The sequence below is a fragment of the Lithobates pipiens genome, unplaced genomic scaffold, assembly GCF_037356315.1.
Source record: "Lithobates pipiens isolate NorthernLeopardFrog02 unplaced genomic scaffold, aLitPip1_a1.2 Scaffold_11, whole genome shotgun sequence".
NCBI classification, from domain to species: domain Eukaryota; kingdom Metazoa; phylum Chordata; class Amphibia; order Anura; family Ranidae; genus Lithobates; species Lithobates pipiens.
This window is the reverse complement of record NW_027507696.1, coordinates 1,734,169-1,756,655: the sequence shown is the minus strand read 5'-3', so window position 1 is coordinate 1,756,655 and position 22,487 is coordinate 1,734,169. Positions and strand designations below refer to the sequence as shown.

The following is a 22,487-nucleotide window of genomic DNA, read 5'->3' as shown; positions in this document are numbered from 1 at the left end:
ACAGTACAATGCATGAAATAATAATAAAAAAAACCTAGTCCACAATTATTTAATCTTCCAATCTATAAGACCCCTTTCACACCAGGGCGTATTGCAGGCGCTATAGCATTAGAAATAGCGCTTGCAAAATGCCCTAAAGAAGCTGCACCATTGTCTGCAGTGTGAAAGCCCGAGGGCTTTCACACTGGAGCGGTGCGCTGGCAGGACGTCAGAAAAAAGTCCTGCCAGCAGCTTCTTTGGAGCGGTGAAGGAGTGGTGTGTTTACCGCTCCTCCACCGCTGCTCCCCATTGAATTCAATGGGGCAGCGCTGTAATACCTATTGCGGCGTATTGCCGGCGGTTTTAACCCTTTCGCTGCTACTAGCGGGGGATAAAAGCACCCCGCTAGCGGCCGACATGCGCCGCAAATCCGGCGGTAAAACGCTGCTAAAAATAGCGGCGTTTTACCGCCCACGCTATCGGCGGTGTGGTGTGAAAGGGGTCTAAGGGAGAGAGATACAGACACTGGATGGGTTCCAATTTTTTGGGATAGGGGGATGATGCAGAAGAGGAGCAATACAAGCACTTAGAACCTATTCTATTATCAGGGAGGAAGACAGAACAAAGTGCTGCAATAAGGAACCAAAAGCTGACTGAACAAACTACTAAAACAAATAAAACTAAAATGCCATCTACAACACACTTACGTGTAGAGGAATATTTGGTTCCTGAGTCGCTGTAGGATTCCTCTCGATGGACAGATTTTGGACGGGACTTTTTAGGTTTGGGCTTGGGTTTAGGCCGTCCTAGCCCTTGCTCCTCCAATATTTGTTGTTGCTTCCGTCGTAAATACTCCTGTTTGATGAGTTCCCTTCTGGCCTTCTCCTCATCCTTTCGTATCCGGTCTTCCTCAGCTTTTCGCCTTTAAATGCAAAGAAACCATGATCAAATGTAATTTTTTTTTTTGCTGGATTGTTATGGAAAAGTAGAGACATTCTGCAACCAAGCAGAACAGTTTTTGTTTTATCAGTTCTGCTCTTTGAACTGCCCAATAGATAAGCTCACAAAGTTGCTAAACATAATAAACCCAACTAACTTCCCCAAGCTGTACTGAGAGCCTCAGTGGTGGGACAATTCATATATCTCATTACATTTGTGATTGCTCTATGCATATTTACCGGGCTTCATCTCTCTTTAGTTCGACTTCAGCCTCCAGCTGCTGTTTCCTGAGACGAGCCTCTTCTGCCTTCCTCTGTTGCTTCAACAGAAAGGCAGCTCGCTTCTTGGCCAGCTCATCCTCTGCTTTCTGGTCATCCTGGAAGTGATAAGGCAAATCATGGAGGTCAGTTTTAAAATAGAGACTTTTTTTTTTTTTTAAATGTGCCATTACCATATTTTTTAAAGCTCTGACATTTCACAATGTGGTACAAAACACCGAATCACTCACTTCAGCGAATACAGAAATATACACCATCTTTTAAACATTGCTAAAAATATTCTACAGCCGATTACAAAGAACAATGAAGCACTCACATTACCTTCTACCCCAGAAAAGCTTATCCCTTGTCCCTACCACAGTCACACATAAAGCTGTTTCAAAAAGTAGCATTTTGTATAAGCCTTTTGCCCAAACAACAACAGATTTGGTGCGAGTCACAGTTGCCAGAAACCACTAAAGCCTGGTGTACACCAACAGTTTTTTTTTTTTCGTTCAGCCCGCTGGGTTTAAAAAAACTGAAGAGCTCAGGAGAAGATTGTGTACTAACTATACAATGTTAGTACAACGATCTCCGCCACTAAGCTATTGTGTACTGACAGGGGGTTGGATCCCCCGCCAGAACACACTGGTCAGTGCTTTCAGCCATTGGTTGAAAGTACCAATTGGGTGCCGAATGGCAAATCTTTTTCCTCCATGCCTCTTGGACAGAAGCCAGTTGAACGGCTGGCTTCTGTCGGACCAACTGTCCTACACACGTGATATCAGTCGGGTTCTATTGAATTGGCCGATGCCACCTGATATTCAGCCCGTATCTGCTTAACTTTAAAGAGGTTGTAAAACTCCAGGAAACACTTGGAGACCGCTCGGACGCACTTGGGAATGGAGTGTTTCCAATTGGCTCTGAGCATCACTGGCACCTCCTCACCTCTGGCCAAATGCGATACTGCACACCCCATTGGCTTGAATCCTGCTCGTCTTGCGAGACAATGCTCGCAAACAGAGTCAGGACTGAAAAAAATAATAGCTTGTATTGCAAGACACTCGTAAAACCTAGCAATCCAAGGTATTATCTTAGAACGATGCCCTCCAGTGCCATCCGCACTCTGCTCCCACGGCCGACATCTTACACCGGTGTTACTTCCGGGTTTGCGAGCTCCTGCACTGTAATTGGCCGGCTGAGATAATGTTGCTCCCTCGCATGCCTCCAGTCATGGCATAGGTACTAAAGAAATGGCACGAGCGGGCCGTATCTTTAGTGTGCATGCGCAGATGACGTGCAAGTTTAGGAGATATTTACACTACCTACAGGTAAGCGTTACCAGTAGGTACATGTGGTACAACAGAGTTTACAAGAGCTTTAAGATGCACGTTTTTGTCAGTGCGGAGCAAACTAGGTCAGTTGTGATTTCATGCAAACAATAAAAAACATGACTCACTTTGAAGAAAAATCCAACTCCAGATTTCTGATCCTCGCCAATAGCATCTGTAGACTTCTCTGGATTATCTGTCCCTTCCTCTTCATCAGGATCTATAAGCTCAGAAAGATCAACCTCTATCAGACTAGACTTGTTCTTGAGCCGCTCATCCACAGGGACGTTCTCTTTGCCAGAACTCTCTGAGGAGCCCACACAAGCCGCTCGCGAACTGTTGACAACATCCTTATGTGCCTGGTCTGATAGAATATTTGCATCTTTGGAGGTGGAAAGAACAAATGTCCTCTGGTTGTTTTCCTCATGTAGTCGGAAGGCACCTGTAGGTTTATCGGGGTGCCCTTCGATTTGTTCTGCACTTTTATCCGATACATCTCCTGTAGGATTGATCGGAGATTTCAGAGCTGGAACTGATTTTAAATGAGGCAACGTCTCTATACTTTGTGTTGGGGTTATAACACGGGAAGAGTTGTGCATTTTTTCTTTAAACATTTTATGCTCAGAGGCCCGAGAAGAGCGTGGGGCTCGACCCTGACCAAACCGATTTTTACGAGATCCTGTACCAGTTCCTGGTGGAGACAGAGGCTCTACAAAGTGAACAGGTGGGTTTAATTTGAGGTCCTGGCTATTAGTCTTGAGTGTTGGGAGCACAGAGGCTGGGGCTTTCATGAGCAGTTCTTGCTGTTGAGATATTTTTAGTATTGCCTGTTGTAGGGTGCTTATGGTCTCGTTCAACTTTTCAATGGAGAGGTTACACTCAGTCACATCGACCTCAGAATCAGCATCATCGGGACTGGCATCAGCTACCACATTACACACTTCAACTTCATCCAAATCAAGCTCTTTCGGTTTCTGGTCTAAAACTTCTTGAACCTTAGGCTGCTTAGAAACTTCACCTGGGAGGTCAGCTTTTTCGAGGACTTGTTCAGCTTTACAGGTGATGGTCACCATATCAGCCTCAGTTTGCTTGGTGAAGTCCTTCAGTGGATGTTCTAGCCTCAGCGGATGAGAGGACCCTTCGTGCTTGCTTTTTTTCACGACATGCAAGAATGCCGCCTTCCCTAATTTTAACCGCTGACGTGCTGACAAAGACTCCATCTTTTTCTTCTGAGCTTCGATGGCTCTCCTTTTCTCCTCCAGTTGCATGTGAAGTTGCACAAGTTCAGAAGCTAAGACATTAGTGTGGTCTTTGTTTTGTCCCCCAGGACTCTGCTCCCTGCGCTGCTTCCAGGTAGTCAGTGGAGGAAGGCAGCATTCAGAACCATCAGGGGTGGTTTTCTGTGAACTGCTCGTACTAGATTTTGTTTCATAGCTATTAAGTCTTTGAAACTTTCTCTCTGCAAAACTAGTCATTCGTACGCTCCCACTAGCCAAGGAGACACTGCTGACCTGGGAAATGGTGCTTAAACAGGGACTTGAGCGTCCACTGGCATCATCTTTGTCATCATTTTCCTTTACTTTCATGTCTTCCTGCAGCTTAGCCGACTCTTCTTCACCAATGTATTTGCATACCGGATGAGGAGGAACAATTTCTTGATCAAACTCCTCTTCTAGATCCAGATTGTCAGAGTCAGAGTCTTGCCTCGATAACGTCCATGTGCTTTCTGGATCTTTGACTTTATCTAGTGAGAGTTGTGTCGGCTTTTCTTCATCACCCATGTCCGACTTAGAATCATGAAGAAAAAATCCACTACTAGGCTCATCCGATGGATCAATACTACTGGTGGCAAGAGGTTGAAAAGAGCCAGTACCACTTTCTATTGATGCCTGTAAAGGTTCAATCCTAGGAATTTCTGTGGCTTGGAATTCTGAACTACAGACAGGGGTATAAGTTCTATTCAAATTATGTGCAGTGTGATTAGTAGTGATTTTCTTTCGGGGGAAAGACTGAGTAGTGCCTTCATTTTCACGTCTATGAACAAATCCCTTTGGTTTGCTTTCACCATATTCTTCCCTTTTATGGACAATTTGTTTTTCTTTTGCCTTTTTAAGGACTGCGGGCATTAGAGGTTCTAAGAAAAAGCCATCCACTTTTTCTTCATCTGGTTGTGGCCTCCTTGGAGACCTTGCTGTTGCCTGCTGGCTTGAGGCACGGGAAGAGATGCTCTGCAATTCAAGGTCCCCATGATTGGATGCGTCACCTGATCTAATATATGCAACAAGTTCTTCCTCCTCATCCTCTATGTCCACATGTCCCAAAAGACTCCTTGAACTGAAAGGTGCAGATGAATTGGGCATCTGGTGTTTAGGAGTGGCGTTTATGATGTTTGAAGCCAGGCTGTCCTTGCTGATAGATCGAGCAAGGCTAATACTGTCTCCGGAGGTTGCATCAACATCATCCGCACAGTGAAGGGCAAACGGTGGCTGTGAGAGGGGCCTGCGAACAACAAAAATGAATACTGATCATCAAGCTCAAATTTTTGTTATGCGCCTGAAATGCAAAGAATAATGTTTAATATACTCATTAACCTCCTGCCATCCAGCACACAATGACGTCGACACAATGGCACGGCTGTGCAAACGGGCGGGGAGATGCCTATGTAAACAAGGCATTTCCCTGTTCTGCCTAGCAACATGACAGGGATTCTACTGGTCTCAGTCATCAGGAGCAGTGATCTCTGTCATGTTGTAGTGAGCCCATCCCCCCCTATAGTTAGAACACACTGGGGGAACACAGTTAACCCCTTGATCGCCCCCTAGTGTTTAACCCCTTCCCTGCCAGTGTCATTTACACAGTAATCAGTGCATTTTTATAGCTGTATAAAAGTCGCTGGTCCCAAAATAGTGTCAAAAGTGTCTGATGTGTCCACCGCAATGTCGCAGTCACTATAAAAATCGTCGCCATTACTAATAAAAAAAATTCATAAAAATATGACATAAATCTATCCCCTATTTTGTAGACGCTATAACTTTTGTGCAAACCAATCAATATACGTCTATTGCAATTTTTTTTTACCAAAAACATGTAGAAAAATACATATTGGCCTAAACTGAAGAAATGTGTGTAATATATTTTTTAGGAATATTTATTATAGTAAAAAAAATTTTTTTTTTTCAAAAGTGACGCTCTTTTTTGTTTATAACGCAAAAAATAAAAACCGGCAGAGGTGATCAAATACCACCAAAAGAAAGCTCTATTTGTGGGGAAAAAAAGGACATCAATTTTGTTTGGGTGCAACGTTGCATGACTGCTCAATTGTCAGTTAAATCGACGCAGTGCCATATTGCAAAAATGCTCTGGCCAGGAAGGGGGTAAATCCTTCAGGGGCTCTGGGTTTAATTATCCATAGGCTTCTCTTAGGTAAACCATTGAAGGGAATCTTCTTGTTGGAGATCTTGGGCATTTGATTGATAAATCTAACAGAAAGAACAGGCACCCTTGTGATGTGCTCAGGTGGGTAGAAAATTCAAATGTCTGCATAAGCTTATTAAAAATAATCAAGCTGAAATGTTTTTTAAACTTATGTATGACGTATGTACGGAACAAGTTTTGAGTGGAGTAAAATTTTAAAGGATAAGGTCATCTTTGGGAATGTTAAATGCAATAATTTCTTTTAAATTATTAGATAGGCACCTGAATGACCACAACATACAGGGATATACATTGTAATACTGACATAAAATCACACACTGGTTGAACTTGACGGACTTGTGTCTTTTTTTTTTCAACCTCGCCTACTATGTAACTATGTAACATGCTTCATCCGATTTTAAGGTGGAACATGCAACATGTTCCCGCTCCTGCAGCCTCTCCCTAAACCCCCTTCTAATTGTGACAGCAGGCCAAGGATCTTGTCCCTGCACCCGCTGTCACAAGATGAAAAGAATTCACCCAAGCAGATGTGTTGTTAATTCACAGAGTTCTGTGAATGAATGAACTACAAGTACCAACAGCCTGGTGGGTTGTAGTTCTCAATGAACTACCAGGGCGCTGGTGAGCGCTCTTACTAATTCATTGATTTTACCTGTGATTCAGTAACTGACTGCCCATACCTCTACACAGACAGTCTGCAGTAGCCCGAGATTAGACCCATGATCTGCTGATCGTGGGTGCAATACTTTACAGGCTTCTAACAAAAAATAATAAATGCACATTTTTTACCTGCAAAAAAAATGTGCATTTATTATATTTTAGAAAAGCTTAAAGAGGAAGTAAACCCTAATGAGTTTACTTCCTCTTTTTTTCCCTGCAAAGGTAAAGCATAATGGACTACTATGCATCGCATAGTAGCTCATTATGTGTCACTTACCTGACACAGGAGCCAGCGAAGTCGCCGCTGTCCCCTGTAGTCCGCCGCATCCATCTTGCTGGTGGCGTCTCGCAGCTCCGACGAATGACAGCGGCGAAGCCGCAATGACGTCACTCCCGCGCATGCGCACGGGAGTCGCGTCTCGCAGCTCCGCCGCTGCCATTCGGCGAAGCCGCGATGACGTCACTCCCGCGCATGCGCACGGGAGTAGACAAATTAGGCAAATCCATTCTTGGACTTGCCGCATTTAGTGCGCCTGCGCGCCGCTGTCTACGGCGCATGCGCCGTAGACAGCGGTGCCCATTTTCGGGCAAATATCTCCTAAACCATATAGGTTTAGGAGATATTGCTTGGACCTACAGGTAAGCCTTAATCTAGGCTTACCTGTAGGTCAAAGTGGTTTGAAAGGGTTTACTTCCTCTTTAATTTATCCTTTAAAAAGGAAATCCATAAGTAATTACAGGACCTGGCATTTCTGACTTTATACTAAAAATGCTAGCTGTCTGAATGTCTAATAACTACCTGGAGTCACTGACTAGGAGCAAATATGCATCCTGTGACATCAGAACTAGATGGACTTGTGTCTTTTTTCAACCAGACTATGTAACAACTGATCTGCGTTCCTTTGTCAGACACATGGCTATTGCACAGTGACAACTTTACCAAGGCTAGTCAAAGACCTCTGATGGGTGAAGAGAAGTTTTCATGAAGGTAGCCTAAGGAATATCTGTTATATTGTGGACTTACCTTGGCCTTTTCTCTGCCCATGCCACCACTGATGAACGAGGTGGCACTTCATTCTGTGTCAAAGAATTTGCACAATCTCTGTGACCTATAAAAGAAATAATTTTCACAATGAGCTTCTGAGCAATGGAAAGGTAACTAAATTAGTATTTACTGAAAAATAATATTCAGCAAAACAATTCAGCTAATAAAGATTCTGAATGAAGGCTGAAGAGAGACATTGCTTTACTTAAGCTGGCTCCCCATTCACATTAAAGTGGTTGTAAACCCTTACAAACCACTTTGACCTACAGGTAAACCTAGATTAAGGCTTACCTGTAGGTCCAAGAAATATCTCCTAAACCTATACGGTTTAGGAGATATTTACCCGAAGACGGCCACCGCTGTCTACGGCGCATGCGCCGTAGACAACGGCGTGCAGGTGCACTGGGCAAGCCGCAGATTGCGGCGATATGCCGCGAGTGTCGGCTCCCGTGCGCATTGCGCGGGAGTGACGTCATCGCTGCTCTGGCGAATCACAGCGCCGGAGCAGCGAGACCCACCAAGAAGATGGATGCTCGGAACTACAGGGATCAGCGGTGACTTCGCTGGCTCCTGTGTCATGTAAGTGACACATAATGGACTACTATGCGATGCGATGCATAGTAGTCCATTATGCTTTACCTTTGCAAGGAATCAAAGAGGAAGTAAACCCATGAGGGTTTACTTCCTCTTTAACCTCGTCTGGTTTTCAAGGGGTTACAGCAACGGTATTTTTGTAAGCAGATGATCTTTCATGTAAAAATGATCAAAGTCGTGGTGGTAGATCACTTTTATAGTGCAGATGCTGCTCTACCCCTCTGGTGGAAAACATGATGCGTCTTCGGCTTTCGACATCACTTCCAGGTTCATGATCTGTGCTTGATTAGCTGCAGTGCGGTGAAGGGCAGGGAAGACATTGGGGGGGTCTCAGACCCCTACAGTCTCCATGAAGAGGACCAGTCACCTGTCCACCTGCCTGTTAGCCATCGTGACAGCAATAAAGCTAAATGAAAACAAGTGTTAAAAACAAAAAAAAAAATATGAACCACACCTGTTGCTTCACACACATGTGCAGAGGGGGCACGTAACCGCTGTTCCACAAGTGAGGTAATTCCGCAAATGTCAGTGAGAGCAATAATTCTAGGGCCATAATTCAAGGTCGACGCTTTATTGATAACTAGTAAAGGCTCTTAAAGTGTCCCCTATGGACAATTTTGTGCACCATATTTTTTCGCCATTTCACTGGCACACCTAAGTTTAAGTTTTGACACATTTGGTATCTACTCGGCAAAATCCCATATTTTTTAATTCAAACAAAATAATGTGCACCAAAATTTATTTTACTGTATCCTTTTCTTAAAAATGTGTTTGGTTAACAGTTGTGCTAATCTCATGCAACATAAAAAATTGCAACTGCCACCAGCTTATTCTACAAGGCCTCTACATCATAAAATATGTTTGGGGGTTTAAAGTACATTCTTTACAAAAAATTTAGATTTTAAAAAGTGTTACTAAACCCACAACAGTAAAATCAAACTGTATATGCAGCATAGCATGCTTGTTATATTCACTGTGGAACTTAAGGGGTTAATCCTCTGCATTGTGTAAAAAAAAGTTTTTAACCTGTATGCACAGATCCTTCCCTCCTGCACTATCTGGGGAAAGTCAGCTAACAGGCAGGGTAGCCAACCTGCACATGCTCAGTTGTGTCTTTTTCTGCTGGAAAGAATATTTACTTGTTCTCTGAGCTAGGCAGGTCACATGATATTGGCATCACACATGTGGGTGTGTATACAGGCTGTAGCGGAAATCTCCTCCTACTTGAACTCTCAGCACTGGAGAAAATGTCCAGTTCATCACTGACTGTGGTATACAGAATCAGCCAAAAAGATATATAGTGGCAATATTTTAAATAATAAAAAAAAAAGATTTATAAGCTGTGGGCACTGTGGGAGGGCAGATTAACTATTTTTATATTACTGGATTTAGTAACACTTAAACGTGTGCAAAGCAAAAAATGTAAAAATTGTCCTGGTAGACAAATGTTTAGGGAAATGCATTCATTGTGATAGGGGCTCAGTTATAGCAATAAGGTGAGGGGGGGGGGGGAGTTGGAAAAAGAAAAGCAACTATATTACACACAACACAACACTATGCTTTCAAGGCCAGTAGAAATAACTGTGCTTTAACCTGAAATTACACTTGCACTCATATCCGAACAAATAAGTCATGTATGCAAGTTCTGCAAGGTTTTTCCACACAACACCTAGAGTAAATTTTTTACCCCAAGGCAATTTTCACACTGAGGCACTTTACAGGCGCTATATCGCTAACAATAGCACCTGCAAAGCGCCTCTCCTGTTGCTCCAGTGTGAAAGCCCGGGGGCTTTCACATTGGAGCGGTGTGCTAGCAAGGACACAAAAAAAAAAAAAGTCCTGCAAGCAGCATCTTTGAGGCATTTTAGGAGCAGTGTATACACTGCTCCTAAAGCGCCTCTGGCCATTGAAATGAATGGGCAGTGCTGCTGCAGCGGCACTTTGAACTCTTTTTCGGCCGCTAGCGGGGGTTAAAACCATCCGAAAAGCGCAGCTACAAATAGCGGCGCTTTACCGCCCAAACACCCCAGCGTCTGTATGAAAAGTGCCCTTAAATATTTACCCGTTTGCTAGAGGCCCCGGCATGCCTCAGCTTAATCACTTCCATACTGGGCCAATTCTGACACTCCTTTTTCCTACATGTAAAAATCATTTATTTTTTTTGCTAGAATATTACTCAGAACCCCCAAACATTATGTTTTTTTTTTTTTTTGAGCAGAGATCCTGGGGAATAAAATGGCAGTCGTTACAACTTTATGGCACACGGTATTTGCGCAGCCATTTTTCAAACACTTTTTTTTTTTAAACTGTTTCATGAATTAAAAAAAAAAAAAAAAAAAAAAAAACATAGTAAAGTTAGCGCAACCTTTGTGTAAATGAAAGATGTTACGCTGAGTAAATAGATACCCAACATGTCACGCTTTAAAACTGCGCACACTCGTAGAATGGAACCAAAGTTACTTACTTAAAAAGGTACTTAGAAATCTCCAAAGGCAACGCTTTAAAAAATTTTTTTACAGGTTACCTGTTTAGAGTTAGAGGCGGTCTTGTTGCTCTCACCCTAAACTTCACGGCAATACCTCACATGTGTGGTTTGAACGCCGTTTACATATGTGGGCGCAACATACGTATGGGGACTTTACATTTTTATAAACATCCCTTGTAATGGAATAAGGCATGACAGGTCCTCTTTATGGAGAGATGTGGGGTCTATAAGACCCCACATCTCTCCCCTAGGCTGGAATACACGACAGACGGCTGGACATGACGTCACAACGTCGCGCTGGCCTCCGAAGATCAGAGACTGGCGGGGACCATCTGGTCTGTGGGGCCTCCGAAGATCAGAGACTGGCGGGGACCATCTGGTCTGTGGTATTCTCTATGTTGAACTTCCACCACCGGCGGATTCCTTCCCTGGTTCGGCGATCGCACGGTAAAACCCGTAGAAGCACCGGAGAGCGGGGCTTCCCCTCCTGCCACCTGTGAAAACAATCATGCGGCTTAACAGCCGCTACGATTGTTCTTCCTGTGCAGGGAATCACTGGTGGAAAAAATAAAAATTGTATCTGAATGATGTCTGCAGCTGCAGGCATCATTTAAATATCCCCACTCAAAGCCCAGGACGTCAAATGACCTACTGTGGTATGCAAGTGGTTAAGAATCTGTTTCACGCTCATCTCAGCTTCTTCAATACAGGGCAAGGCGAGTAGAGGTGAAGCAGAGGCACTGCCTGGCCCATGGCTGAACCTGCCTTTGCTGTAGTAGACAACAGGCCAGCAATGGGTCATAGCCTGCTCTAGCAAAAACAAAAGTATTGTGAGAGTTAGAAAAGTCAGTTTACTACAGACGCAACAGGGAGAATCAGCTAAGCTCAATGCTTGACCAAAGTTGCGCCTATACACTGTGAATTTCACCATGTAAAGCTTATACTTACTAGGACTGTCCTCTGAATGCACAGTCTTCTGCTGCTTCTGTCTTAAGGGCAAGAGTGGATGGGATGGACTGAATGCCGTGCTTCCTTTCCCACTACACAGTAATTATTAGAAAACGTTAATTACAGGGTTTGTTACCAACAAAGGAAAAACAAGGGAAAGTAGTACAAACAAGTATAAAATCACAATGCAGAGAACCAATGTTATCAGGTGCAAGTTTTTTTTATTTACTAAAATCAAAAACATTTCATGTTTACAATGGAAATATCTACACCAGGGGTGTGCAACCTTTTGACTTGTATTATGAAATCAGTCTATGTCACTTTTTTGTATATTAATCTCCATTAGGCCCGGTTCACACCGCTGCGGGGGGAGATCCGGATGTGATTCGCACAGCAAATCACATCCGATCTCCGTAGCGATGCGAGTTCAGCCATACAGATAGTATGGCTGAATTCGCAGCGCTCCCGCAGCAAACTCGCACGGGACCCTTTTTTGGGTCCGCAACAGAATCGGATCGCATGGGGGTTCACACCATGCGATCCGATTCCTGTGCGAGTCGGCAGATCGCACTGCAATATGCCGACGGATCTGGGGGTGTCATTAACATATCATTGACACTCCCAGCCGTCCGCATAGGGCAGTGTGAACTGCCGGCGGGAGGTGTGCGATGCGGGTAAACGCCGCACATTCGCGGCGTTCCCGCATCGCTATAGTGTGAACCCGGCCTTAATGTTTATTATTAGTTGCACATTTCCCCTGACGAAGCTATTTGCGAAACATGTTGGGAACAAGTGCTGTCAGCCTGTCAACTCTGACTTCTGGGATTCCTCTTGCTGAGTAACACTGCGTATATTGTTCTTTACAATTTTGTATACTGCATTTGATGTTTCAATGCTTTTTAATGTACATTAATAAACTTTTATGAATTTTTACATACCTTACTAGATCTTTGCTATATTCAGCACCGTAGAAAAATCCCCCCTCCTCCCTATCTTCCCTTCCCTTTACCTCTATGCAAGTCTAAAAACATTACATGTTTACAATGGAAATATCTAAACCAGGGGTGTGCAACCTTTTGACTCAGGCCACATTGGAAGAAGAGCAATTGTTTTGGGCCACACATAAAATATACATGAATAGCCGATGAGAAAAAGTTACCAATACTGGATATTGATAATATACCGGAGTTTTTTTTTTTTTTTTTGTAATATTTTCTTTTTTTAAAAGTAAAAGAGGGAAACACAAAAAACTAGTGTGAAATCTGACAAGGTTTTTGATAAACTAACGAGCACTAATATCTGGTTTAATGGATGTAATAGCAATTCTCAATGAACACTCAATGCGCTCAGCAGATATTTTGATTCTAATGTTGGCCATCACGTGTCGTCGTTTATTCTTGAAAACAGTCGATCACAAATATAGGTGCTGCCAAAAATGGATGACATGAATAAGGCACGATTGTGAGTGGGGTATTGCAATTTGGAAGGATAAAACTTATAAAAGTCTAGTAAAGAGACACTGTAAAATTTTTCTTATTACGCCACACATGTTCACCAAGAATAAAAGGCATTTTTTTTTTAAAACAAAACATTTTTAACTGCTTCCAGACCAGCCGCCGCAGGTTGGCTCCTCTGGGCAAAACGACATTACCTTACATCACTTTGCCTTTTGACCACTAGGAGGTGCGATGCGATGACCGCCGAGCACCCGCGATCACTCGTGACAGAGCGAGAACCCTCCTGGTTCTTCTCAGGGGAGAGGAGACCGATCGTGTGTTCATACTGATTATGAACACCGATCTGTCATCTCTCCTAGTCAGTCCCACCCCCCCTACAGTTAGAACACAGTGAGGGAACACGGTTAACACCCCCCTTGATCGCCCCCTAGTGATCACCCCTTCACTGCCAGTGACATCTGTATAATTATCACTGGTCCCAAAATTGTGTCAAAAGTGTCTGATCTGTCCGCCACAATATCGCAGTCCTAATAAAAAAAAATCGCAGATGGCCGCCATTACTAGTAAAATAATAATAATAATAATAATAACGTCATAAGTCTATCCCCTATTTGTAGACGCTATAACTTTTGCGCAAACCAATCAATATATGCTTATTGCAATTTTTAGAAAAATACATATCAGCCTAAACTGCGGAAAAAATTTGTTTAAAATTTTTTAAAAAGGGGATATTTATTATAGCAAAAAGTAAAAAGATAGTGTTTTTTCAAAATTGTCACTCTTGTTTATAGTGCAAAAAATAAAAACCGCAGAGGTGATCAAATACCATCAAAAGAAAGCTCTATTTGTGGGGGGAAAAAAAGAACGTCAATTTTGTTTGGGTACAGAGTCGCATGACCGCGCGCACTTGTCAGTTAAAGCTACGCAGTGCCAAATCGCAAAAAATGGCATGGTCATTATGCAGCCAAATCTTCCAGGGCTGAAGTGGTTAAATGAGTTTACAATTTTGTGTTGGGCCACATTCTAGTCATCTTGGGCCATTAGCAGCCCGTGGGCCACAGGTTGGACACCCCTGATCTAAAGGATTACCCATTCAAAAAGGGTCCAGTGCAATCAGCAGAGCCAAGAACTAAAAACATAAAGGGATGGGGGGTAAAGGGACTCTGGAATTATCTTGGTTTATCTAGTGCATAGATTCTCAACCAGGGTTCCTCCAGAGGTTGTAGGGGTTCCTTCAGCATTGGGCAATTTCTGCCTCTTCGATAAGTTCCCACTGACACCATTGATCTTTTTAGCTACCTGTAAGGAGGTAATTCTTCCCAATGACCAAAAGTGTAAGGACCATTCTTCCCACTGACCATCACACTAATGTATCATGAGTTGTAGATTTCTAATTTTTAGCAGGGGGTTCCCCCGAGACTGGAGAACTATTTCAAGGGTTCCTCTGTGTTGAAAAGGTTGGGAGAGGCTGATCTAGTGTGTTGGAATTACCTTCCGTATCATATGGAAATTCCAAAAGCATCAGAACTCTTTGTGAGGTATATATTGTAAATCACACAAAGCTGCACAGAAATATCACAAATGACATGCCCGTCATTTATATGGAAAGTCAACTTACCGGTAGTATATAAACAGATATAAAGATTATTTGACTAAATCTTTGCGACAGAAAATAGTCTAAAACTCTCAAGACCGTATGATGCACCATTCAAAAACCCCAAAAATCCACAAAACAGCTCTACCATCTATTCATCAAGAATCACGGAGACGAGCCGGGGATCCTTGGCAATCCACCCACCTCTTAGCCCCTGTACACATGGTTGGAAATTTCCACAACTAAATCCATCGGATTTTGCCCGTTGGATCTTGTCCGAAACTGTTGCATACACACGGTCGGACTAAGTTGTCAAAAAATCCGATCTTTCAGAACGTGATGACGTAATTTCGTTATGATGGGACTACGTTCACGCTAGTAGCCAATAGCTTTGATGTAGGAATTTGATCTGAGCATGCGTGGCACTTGGTCCAATCAAAATTCTCTACACATGATCGGAGTATGTCCGATCGGCCCAGTTGGTCGGGAAATATTTCCAACATGTTGTAAAATTGGGTCCAACGGATATTCCTAAGGAATCAGTCCGATGCAGACCACACACAGTCGGATTATCCGACGACACGGTCCGATAAGATGCATTCCGACGGATTCTCCGACCGTGTGTACAAGGGCTTACAGCCGTTTTTATAAGCAGCTGACCCGTGGTCTTAAGAATGGGTATTTGCTATATTTTTATACAGCTTTGTGTAGTCTGGACTACGGTCTACACTTCTCAAAGAGATGGTTATAACAATTTTAAAATTCCCATTTGATACAGAACACAATTTGAACAAAACTCATAAAAAAAAATAAAGATTTTCGGATTCCCTTTACCCTGTCCTTTTACATTTTCAGTTCATGGCTCTGCTGATTGTACTGGACTATGAATCAGTAATCCTTTAAATATTTGCATTTTAAAACATACACTATATTACCAAAAGCATTGGGACACCTGCCTTTACACACACACACACACTTTAATGGCATCCCAGTCTTAGCCCTAGTACACACGGTCGGAGATTCCGACAACCAAATCCGTTGGATTTTGTCCGAAACTGTTGCATACACACGGTCGGACGAAGTTGTCGGGAAATCCGATCGTTCAGAACGTGATGACGTTATTTCATTACGACGGGACTACGTTCAGGCTAGTAGCCAATAGCTTTGGTTTAGGAATTTGATCTGAGCATGCGTGGCACTTTGTCCGATCGGAATTCTCTACACATGATCGGAGTATGTCCGATCAGAGCATTTTGTCGGAAAATTTTACCAACAAGTTAGAAAATTTGGAAAGGGCGGAAACAGTCCGATGGAGACCACACACAGTCGGAATATCCGACAAAACGGTCCGATCGGACACATTCCTTTATTAAGAGAAGAAGAAAATTACTCACAGATGATAACAGATCGCTCTTTAAAAAGATCACTTTTTTAAAAACCCCGCCGGCCGCTTGCCGTCTATGTAGAAAGTGCACGTTGACGTCGGTGTGACGAAACGCGTAGGGCATTGGCCAGACAACGTGCACTTTCTACATAGACGGCAAGCGGCCGGCGGGGTTTTTAAAAAAGCGATCTGTTATCATCTGTTTGTGAGTAATTTTCTTCTTTTGTTAATAAATTTATTGTCAATACATACTGCACCATGGATGTGTTTTTTCCTCACTATACATAACGCGGCACGTAATACCAGCGGAAGAGCAGGCGTCTCCCAGGACAACACCAAACCATTGCCAGAGAGCAGCACAGTGGCTTATACTGTGGAGGCTGATCCATCCCTGTAGGGGTAAGAGTTCTGGTGAGGGCAATCACATTATTATTCACTGTAAAGTGCACTGGGAGAAGCAGTTGTGTTTTATGAAGATAATCACTGAAGATAAATCACCATTATCCATTGTCATTTACCCATCTTTTTGCACAAACCACACTGGTTTTCTATAAGTGTGGGACTTTCACTCATTGTTATTCTTATTCTCATTGCAATTTTTAATTTTATTTTTGTTAATTGACTTATTACGTGTTTTGGCTTGCACTTTTATTATTGTATTTATGCTTAGTTTCTACGCAATTCCTTTAGGGCGATTGATACCAGTATATTAGGCACTTGATATATGGTACCTAGAGTGATCTAGGCACCTAGAATAGCACGGTCCTTCTTTGCTTTCTATATAATACTGTTGGGCTTCTCAGTGTTTTATGTTTTGTAAGATTAGTTCATTATTTACCAGCGTGCTGACAATTTTTAATTTTTTTCACCACTTTTTTCACACAGAGCTACTTTATTGATATTAATCATTAATTTTTAAGGGTATAGCGCCAGATCTATTTCCCCTTTTTTCCATACAGTTATTTCCACCCAAATAGGGCGGTAAATTAAGTAGAGGCTGCTCATACCACAGATATATCAATTGGGTCCATAGCGTAATATTTCCTGTTTTTGTCAAGAAATAAAACAAGTTAAGAGAAAATGAATTTACTAACTTCTCCGGGTCCTCCGGCTGCAGGTAGCTTCGCGTTTCACTGTGAGAATCTACGGCAGTTGATGGACTTGCCATGAAACTCCGCTTTGTGGCATTGGAAATAGGAATCTGAGGTCTACTGCTCTTGTGAGACAATACTAATTTAGCTGGAAAAAGGTAAAGAAACACAAATTTGGCAGTTAGTATTGTGGTCTCAGCTGGTAGAGAACCAAAATTATAAAGTGCACAAAGACTGGAAATACACAATAAGAGAGACTGAAGTTTATGTTCTTATCCTGGATTGCCGCTTTAAACTACTGCTTAGCCAATTTCTCCCACACAACTCAACACACAGCTGAATTCGCAGCTGAGAGGTGGACTTAAATCATTTGATCTGCTGTACCATGTACTGTACTTGTATGAGAAAGTATCCTGTTCTCTTTGTATTGTTTCCTTTTTGTGAAATCCCCGGTGTTCCTGCCAGTCCCCTTGCTTTCCTATTTAAAACTGACCACACCATGGACAATTCTCTAGCTATGCTGGGAACTCAGTGTGCTCCCCCCCCCCCCAGCTCTTATGCAGCGGAGAACAGAGGGAATGTGATCACTTATAAAACATATATATATAAATTTTTCTTTTTATTCTAAAAACCCTAGAGAGTAAAATGGTGGTCGTTGCAATATTGTTTGTCACACCATATTTGCACAGCGGACTTACAAGCGCACTTTATTTTGGGGAAAAATAATAATAAAAAAAAAAGACAACAGTAAAGTTAGCTTTAGTTTTTTATATTGTGAAAGATAATGTTACACCGAGTAAATCGATACCCAACATGTTATGCTTCAAAATTGCGCCCGCTCATGGAATGGCGACAAACTTTTACCCTTTAAAATCTCCATAGGCGACGTTTAAAAAAAATTCTACAGGTTGCACGTTTTGAGTTACAGAGGAGGTCTAGGACTAGAATTATTGCTCTCGCTCTACCGATCACGGCGATACCTCACGTGTGGTTTGAACATCGCTTTCATATATGCGTTCGATTCTGCACGCAAGCTTGGCGGGACAGGGCGCATTTAAAAAAAAAACATTTTTCTTATTTTAACTTTTATTTTTTTCACTGTTCTTTTAAAAAAATAAAATAAAATGTGTGTCACTTTTATTCCTATTACAAGGAATGTAAAAATCCCTTGTAATAGAAAAAAGCATGACAGGTCCTCTTATATATTAGATCCGGGGGTCAGAGAGACCTCACATCTCATATTTACACTAAAATGCAATTTAAAAAAAAATCGTCATTTGAAAAAAATAAAACAAATAAAATGTCCCTCTAAGAGCTATGGGCAATGACTTGGAGGCAGGGGGGGCCACATCGGTGGGGGTGTGCTTTGAGGCAGTGTGTGTCTGGGTCTGCAGGCAGGGGGCTTATTGAAATCCAGAAGTCCCCTTTAACAAGGGGGCCCCCACCCTATTTGAATGAGTATGGGGTACATTGTAGCCCTACACATTCAGCAAAAAATAAATAAATAAAAAAAAAAAAAAAAAAAAAAAGGTTTTTGACAAAAGTAATTAAAGCAGCACTGGCGTCTCTCCTCCTTCCGATTTCTTCTCCCTCCGGTGATTACATCTCCCTCTGCTGGCACCAAGTTGGGTGGCTTCTTTATAAACAATTGACCAGTATCCTTAATACTCATGCCAAATTTCTTAAGACTTAGGACCCATCCCCTGCTTGCTGCATAATATTTCCTCATTTACAAAAAGGAACCTGGATGATGGCTGGAGACCCCTTGCGTCCCAAATCCTACCCTCCCTTGTTCCTCCCCTCACATTTCCATACAGCTTTTGACCTACAGGTAACCCATTAAAGTGTTTAGCCACAGGTGGAGTGTTTTTTCTATGTCATATATATGGTCACGAAGGAGATTCCGCATTTTTTTTGGTAATCCTCCCCATGTACTGAATGGAGCAAATCCTACGTGTTAGTAAAAAAACAATTAATGAAAGCATTTATGTTGAACATCTTACCATTAGCAGTTGATGTAAACTCATGGCTCCTAATTACAAAAGTACCATAAGGCCACTTGTTTCCACCACATTAATAGTTCCCTTTAGGTGTTCATGAACGGCCTTTGAAGAAAAATACGTTCCTAAAGAAGAAGGGGCTTGCCGGGCAACTGTCTTAATCCCTCCCAATAAAATCTAAGTGTATATATATATATATATATATATATATATATATATATATATATATATAAAAATTATATATCTATATCTATATATATCTATATATATCTCTCATCTTCATATAGTACAGGTAAATACTGTTGTAGAATATTCCTAATCTTCATAAACTCTAGACTATATGTCATGTAAAATATCGGTACATGATGTAGCATCCCAGGAATCGTCTTTTAGCAACGGTTTCCTATCTATATCTCTAGCGATTCACAAAGATGCTTCAGAATAGCCTCGAAGGCAAAACCAGTTACACATAAAATGGCTGTTCTTCTGGAACTTTGCCCCGTCTCCACACAGGATCTCAGGAGCCCAGAGTGACTACGGGGGTCTTCATCACCTCTCTTACTAAGGTCCTTCTCTTCCCCCAATTTCTTGTTTGGCTGGGTGAGCAGCGCGTGGAAGATTTCTGTTGTGTCAAATGTCTTCATATTAAAATTGATGGCGGTCACTGGGCTCTTGGGAACCTCCAGTGCAGCAGAAATGTTTTTGTAGCCTTCCCCAGATTTGTGCCTTGCAATAACCCTGTCTGAGCTCTGCAGGCAGTTCCTTCAACCTCATGGACCTCACAGCGCTCTGTGAACTGCTGCAGGCGTCACTATAAAGTTAAAAGTGTTACTAAACCTAGGACCCATCATTCAAATATATCTGGTCTCCCACAGTACACAGAACATGGAAATGCAATTATTTTACTAAATATAAACTGCTAAAATACCTTTTCTCATCAGCAGTATATAGCAGTCTTGTGACTTCTAACCATGTCAAGCCAAGCACTGGTTAAAACTTGAAGTTTTCTGACTATCCAATGAGACTGCAGGACTCGATCCTCTGTCTAGACAGTGCTGATTGGCCTTGTGCTGATCACATGCACTCTCCCAAGAAAAAAAAAAAAAAAAAAAACTCTCTTGCTATACACACCAAACTGATAAGGGGATTATCAGCGGGCAGTGGAAGAAGGGGAGGATCAGAGAAGTCAGCCTTTACACAATGCGGAGGATTAACCTTTTAGGTTCCACGGTGAGTATAACAAGCATGCTTTACTGCATATACAGACTGATTTTACTGTTGTGGGTTTAGTAACACTTTAATTATACCCCCAAATCAGTTTGCAGAGGGCAGTGAAAACTGTGGAATCGAATCGCATGGCTCTGAACACCCATGAAATCCGATTCCAGTGTGGACCAAAAAAAGGGTCCTGCACCATTTTGGTGTGAATGTGAAGCGATTTCAGGTAACTGTATGGCTGAATTCGCATCACACAGACATCACATGTGATGAGCACATGAATGCGGTGCGAATCAAATGCGACGTCTGCAATCGCATACGTGTGAGCCCAGCCTAAAAGGGAATTATAGATGTGGTGGGAACAAGTACCCTTGCTGTCCCCATGTATTTAGGAGCAATGAGTTTACATGGATTGATGGTGGTAAGATGTTCGAAATACTTTAATCAATTGCAACACTGGATATATCATTTAACCACTTCAATACCGAACACTATTACCCTCTACCTGCCCAGGCTTATTTTCAAATTTCAGCGCTGTTGCACTTTGAATTACAATGGCGCAGTCATATAGCACTGTACCCATATACAATTTTTATCACTTTTTTCACTTGGGTAATTCAGTGAAGCTGTGAGCTATGCCGTGTAGGCCCAGCCAAAACGGACAGGCCACAGCAGTATAGTCTGACAAAACGTGATCCACTGTTGTCCAGGAATATATACCCAATTGAATGCAGACTTCAAGACGAGACAGAAAGACCTTTCTTAAACAATCAATGCAAATTAGAAGAAAAAATGAATGGGAAAGACTAGAGAGCTTTTCAAGAAAATTGGAGGCGATATCCAGGGAAAGTTTTGTGCAAACATGGGCACAGTAATAGAAATAAAACAGCAAGGAATTGACAGAAGCAAAAGCGATAAAGAAGAGATGGCAAGAATATACAGAAGAACTATACAAGTACAAGGATGATCTAAATGTCCCATGTAACGATGATGCAATCACTGGCCTTAAAGCGGGAGTCCGCCGGGAGTTCGCCGTTTTTATTTTTTTTAAAAGCCAGCAGCTACAAATACAGCAGCTGCTGACTTTTAAAATAAGGACACTTACCCGCCCAGCGCGCCCGCGATGTCGGCACCCGAAGCCGATCTCTCGATCGTCTCTCGGGTGCTGCCGCCGCCATCTTGGGTATGGGAATCAGGAAGTTGAGCCTTTCGGCTTCATTTCCCGGTTCCCTACTGCGCATGCGCGAGTCGCGCTGCGCAATAAGGATGGACCCGCTGCCTCTGGGATTTGTGTGTTTCCCAGCAGGCAGCGGAGGACTTTTGGAAAGGGGCGTAGATCTACGCCCCTTTCCGCAGAGAGCTATCCTGGAATTGGGTGCAGATACCTGTACTGTACAGGTACCTGCACCCCCCTCCCCCCTGAAAGGTGGCAATTGTGGCGCCGGAGGGGGGGGGGTTCCAATGAGTGGAAGGTCCACTTTAGGGTGGACCTACGCTTTAAAGCAGCTATCCTGGAGAGTGAAGTCAAGTGGGCCTTAGAAAGCATTGCAAATACCAAAGCTAGCGGAACTGATGGTATCCCAGCTGAGTTATTTAAAGGGATTATAAAGTAAATTATTATTTATTTTTTTAATTAACAAGCATGTTATACTTACCTCCACTGTACAGCTCGGTTTTGCACAGAGTGGTCCCGAACCTGCTCTTCTGGGGTCCCTCGGCGGCTGTCTCTGCTTCCTCCCGCAGGTACTTCTCACGTTAATGCGAGCTCCCTCGCATGGTGAGAAGCACCTGCGGGCGCTCCCCCGTGATACAGCCGGCGGCTATAGCCGCTCGCTGTATCACACGGCCCCGCCCCCCCGGTGCGCCGTGTCATTGGATGTGATTGACAGCAGCACGAGCCAATGGCTGCGCTGCCTTCAATCCATCCACTACAGCCAATCAGCGGCCAGGCTGAGCGGCGAAGAGGACGGCGGGGGCGAGTGCAGGACTTTCGAGGGGTGAGGCAAGTAAAACAGGCGGACTGGGGGCGCCGACACTGCGAGATGTTTTTTCACCTTAATGCATAGAATG

The 22,487-nt window shown here is 42.9% G+C and overlaps 1 protein-coding gene across 2 annotated transcripts in view; it reads right to left on the bottom strand.

Moving 5' to 3' along the window:
- Positions 1–22,487, bottom strand: part of CAMSAP1 (calmodulin regulated spectrin associated protein 1) — a 110,114-nt gene that overhangs the window by 8,163 nt on the left and 79,464 nt on the right. For both annotated transcript variants that reach the window (XM_077468066.1, XM_077468074.1), the window contains 6 exons: positions 17,203–17,347; positions 11,674–11,765; positions 7,626–7,710; positions 2,635–5,005; positions 1,158–1,294; positions 687–901 (listed from right to left, as the gene is read on the bottom strand). In XM_077468066.1, the coding sequence (XP_077324192.1) occupies positions 687–901; positions 1,158–1,294; positions 2,635–5,005; positions 7,626–7,710; positions 11,674–11,765; positions 17,203–17,347 (3,045 nt within the window). The remainder of the gene's footprint in view (positions 1–686; positions 902–1,157; positions 1,295–2,634; positions 5,006–7,625; positions 7,711–11,673; positions 11,766–17,202; positions 17,348–22,487) is intronic.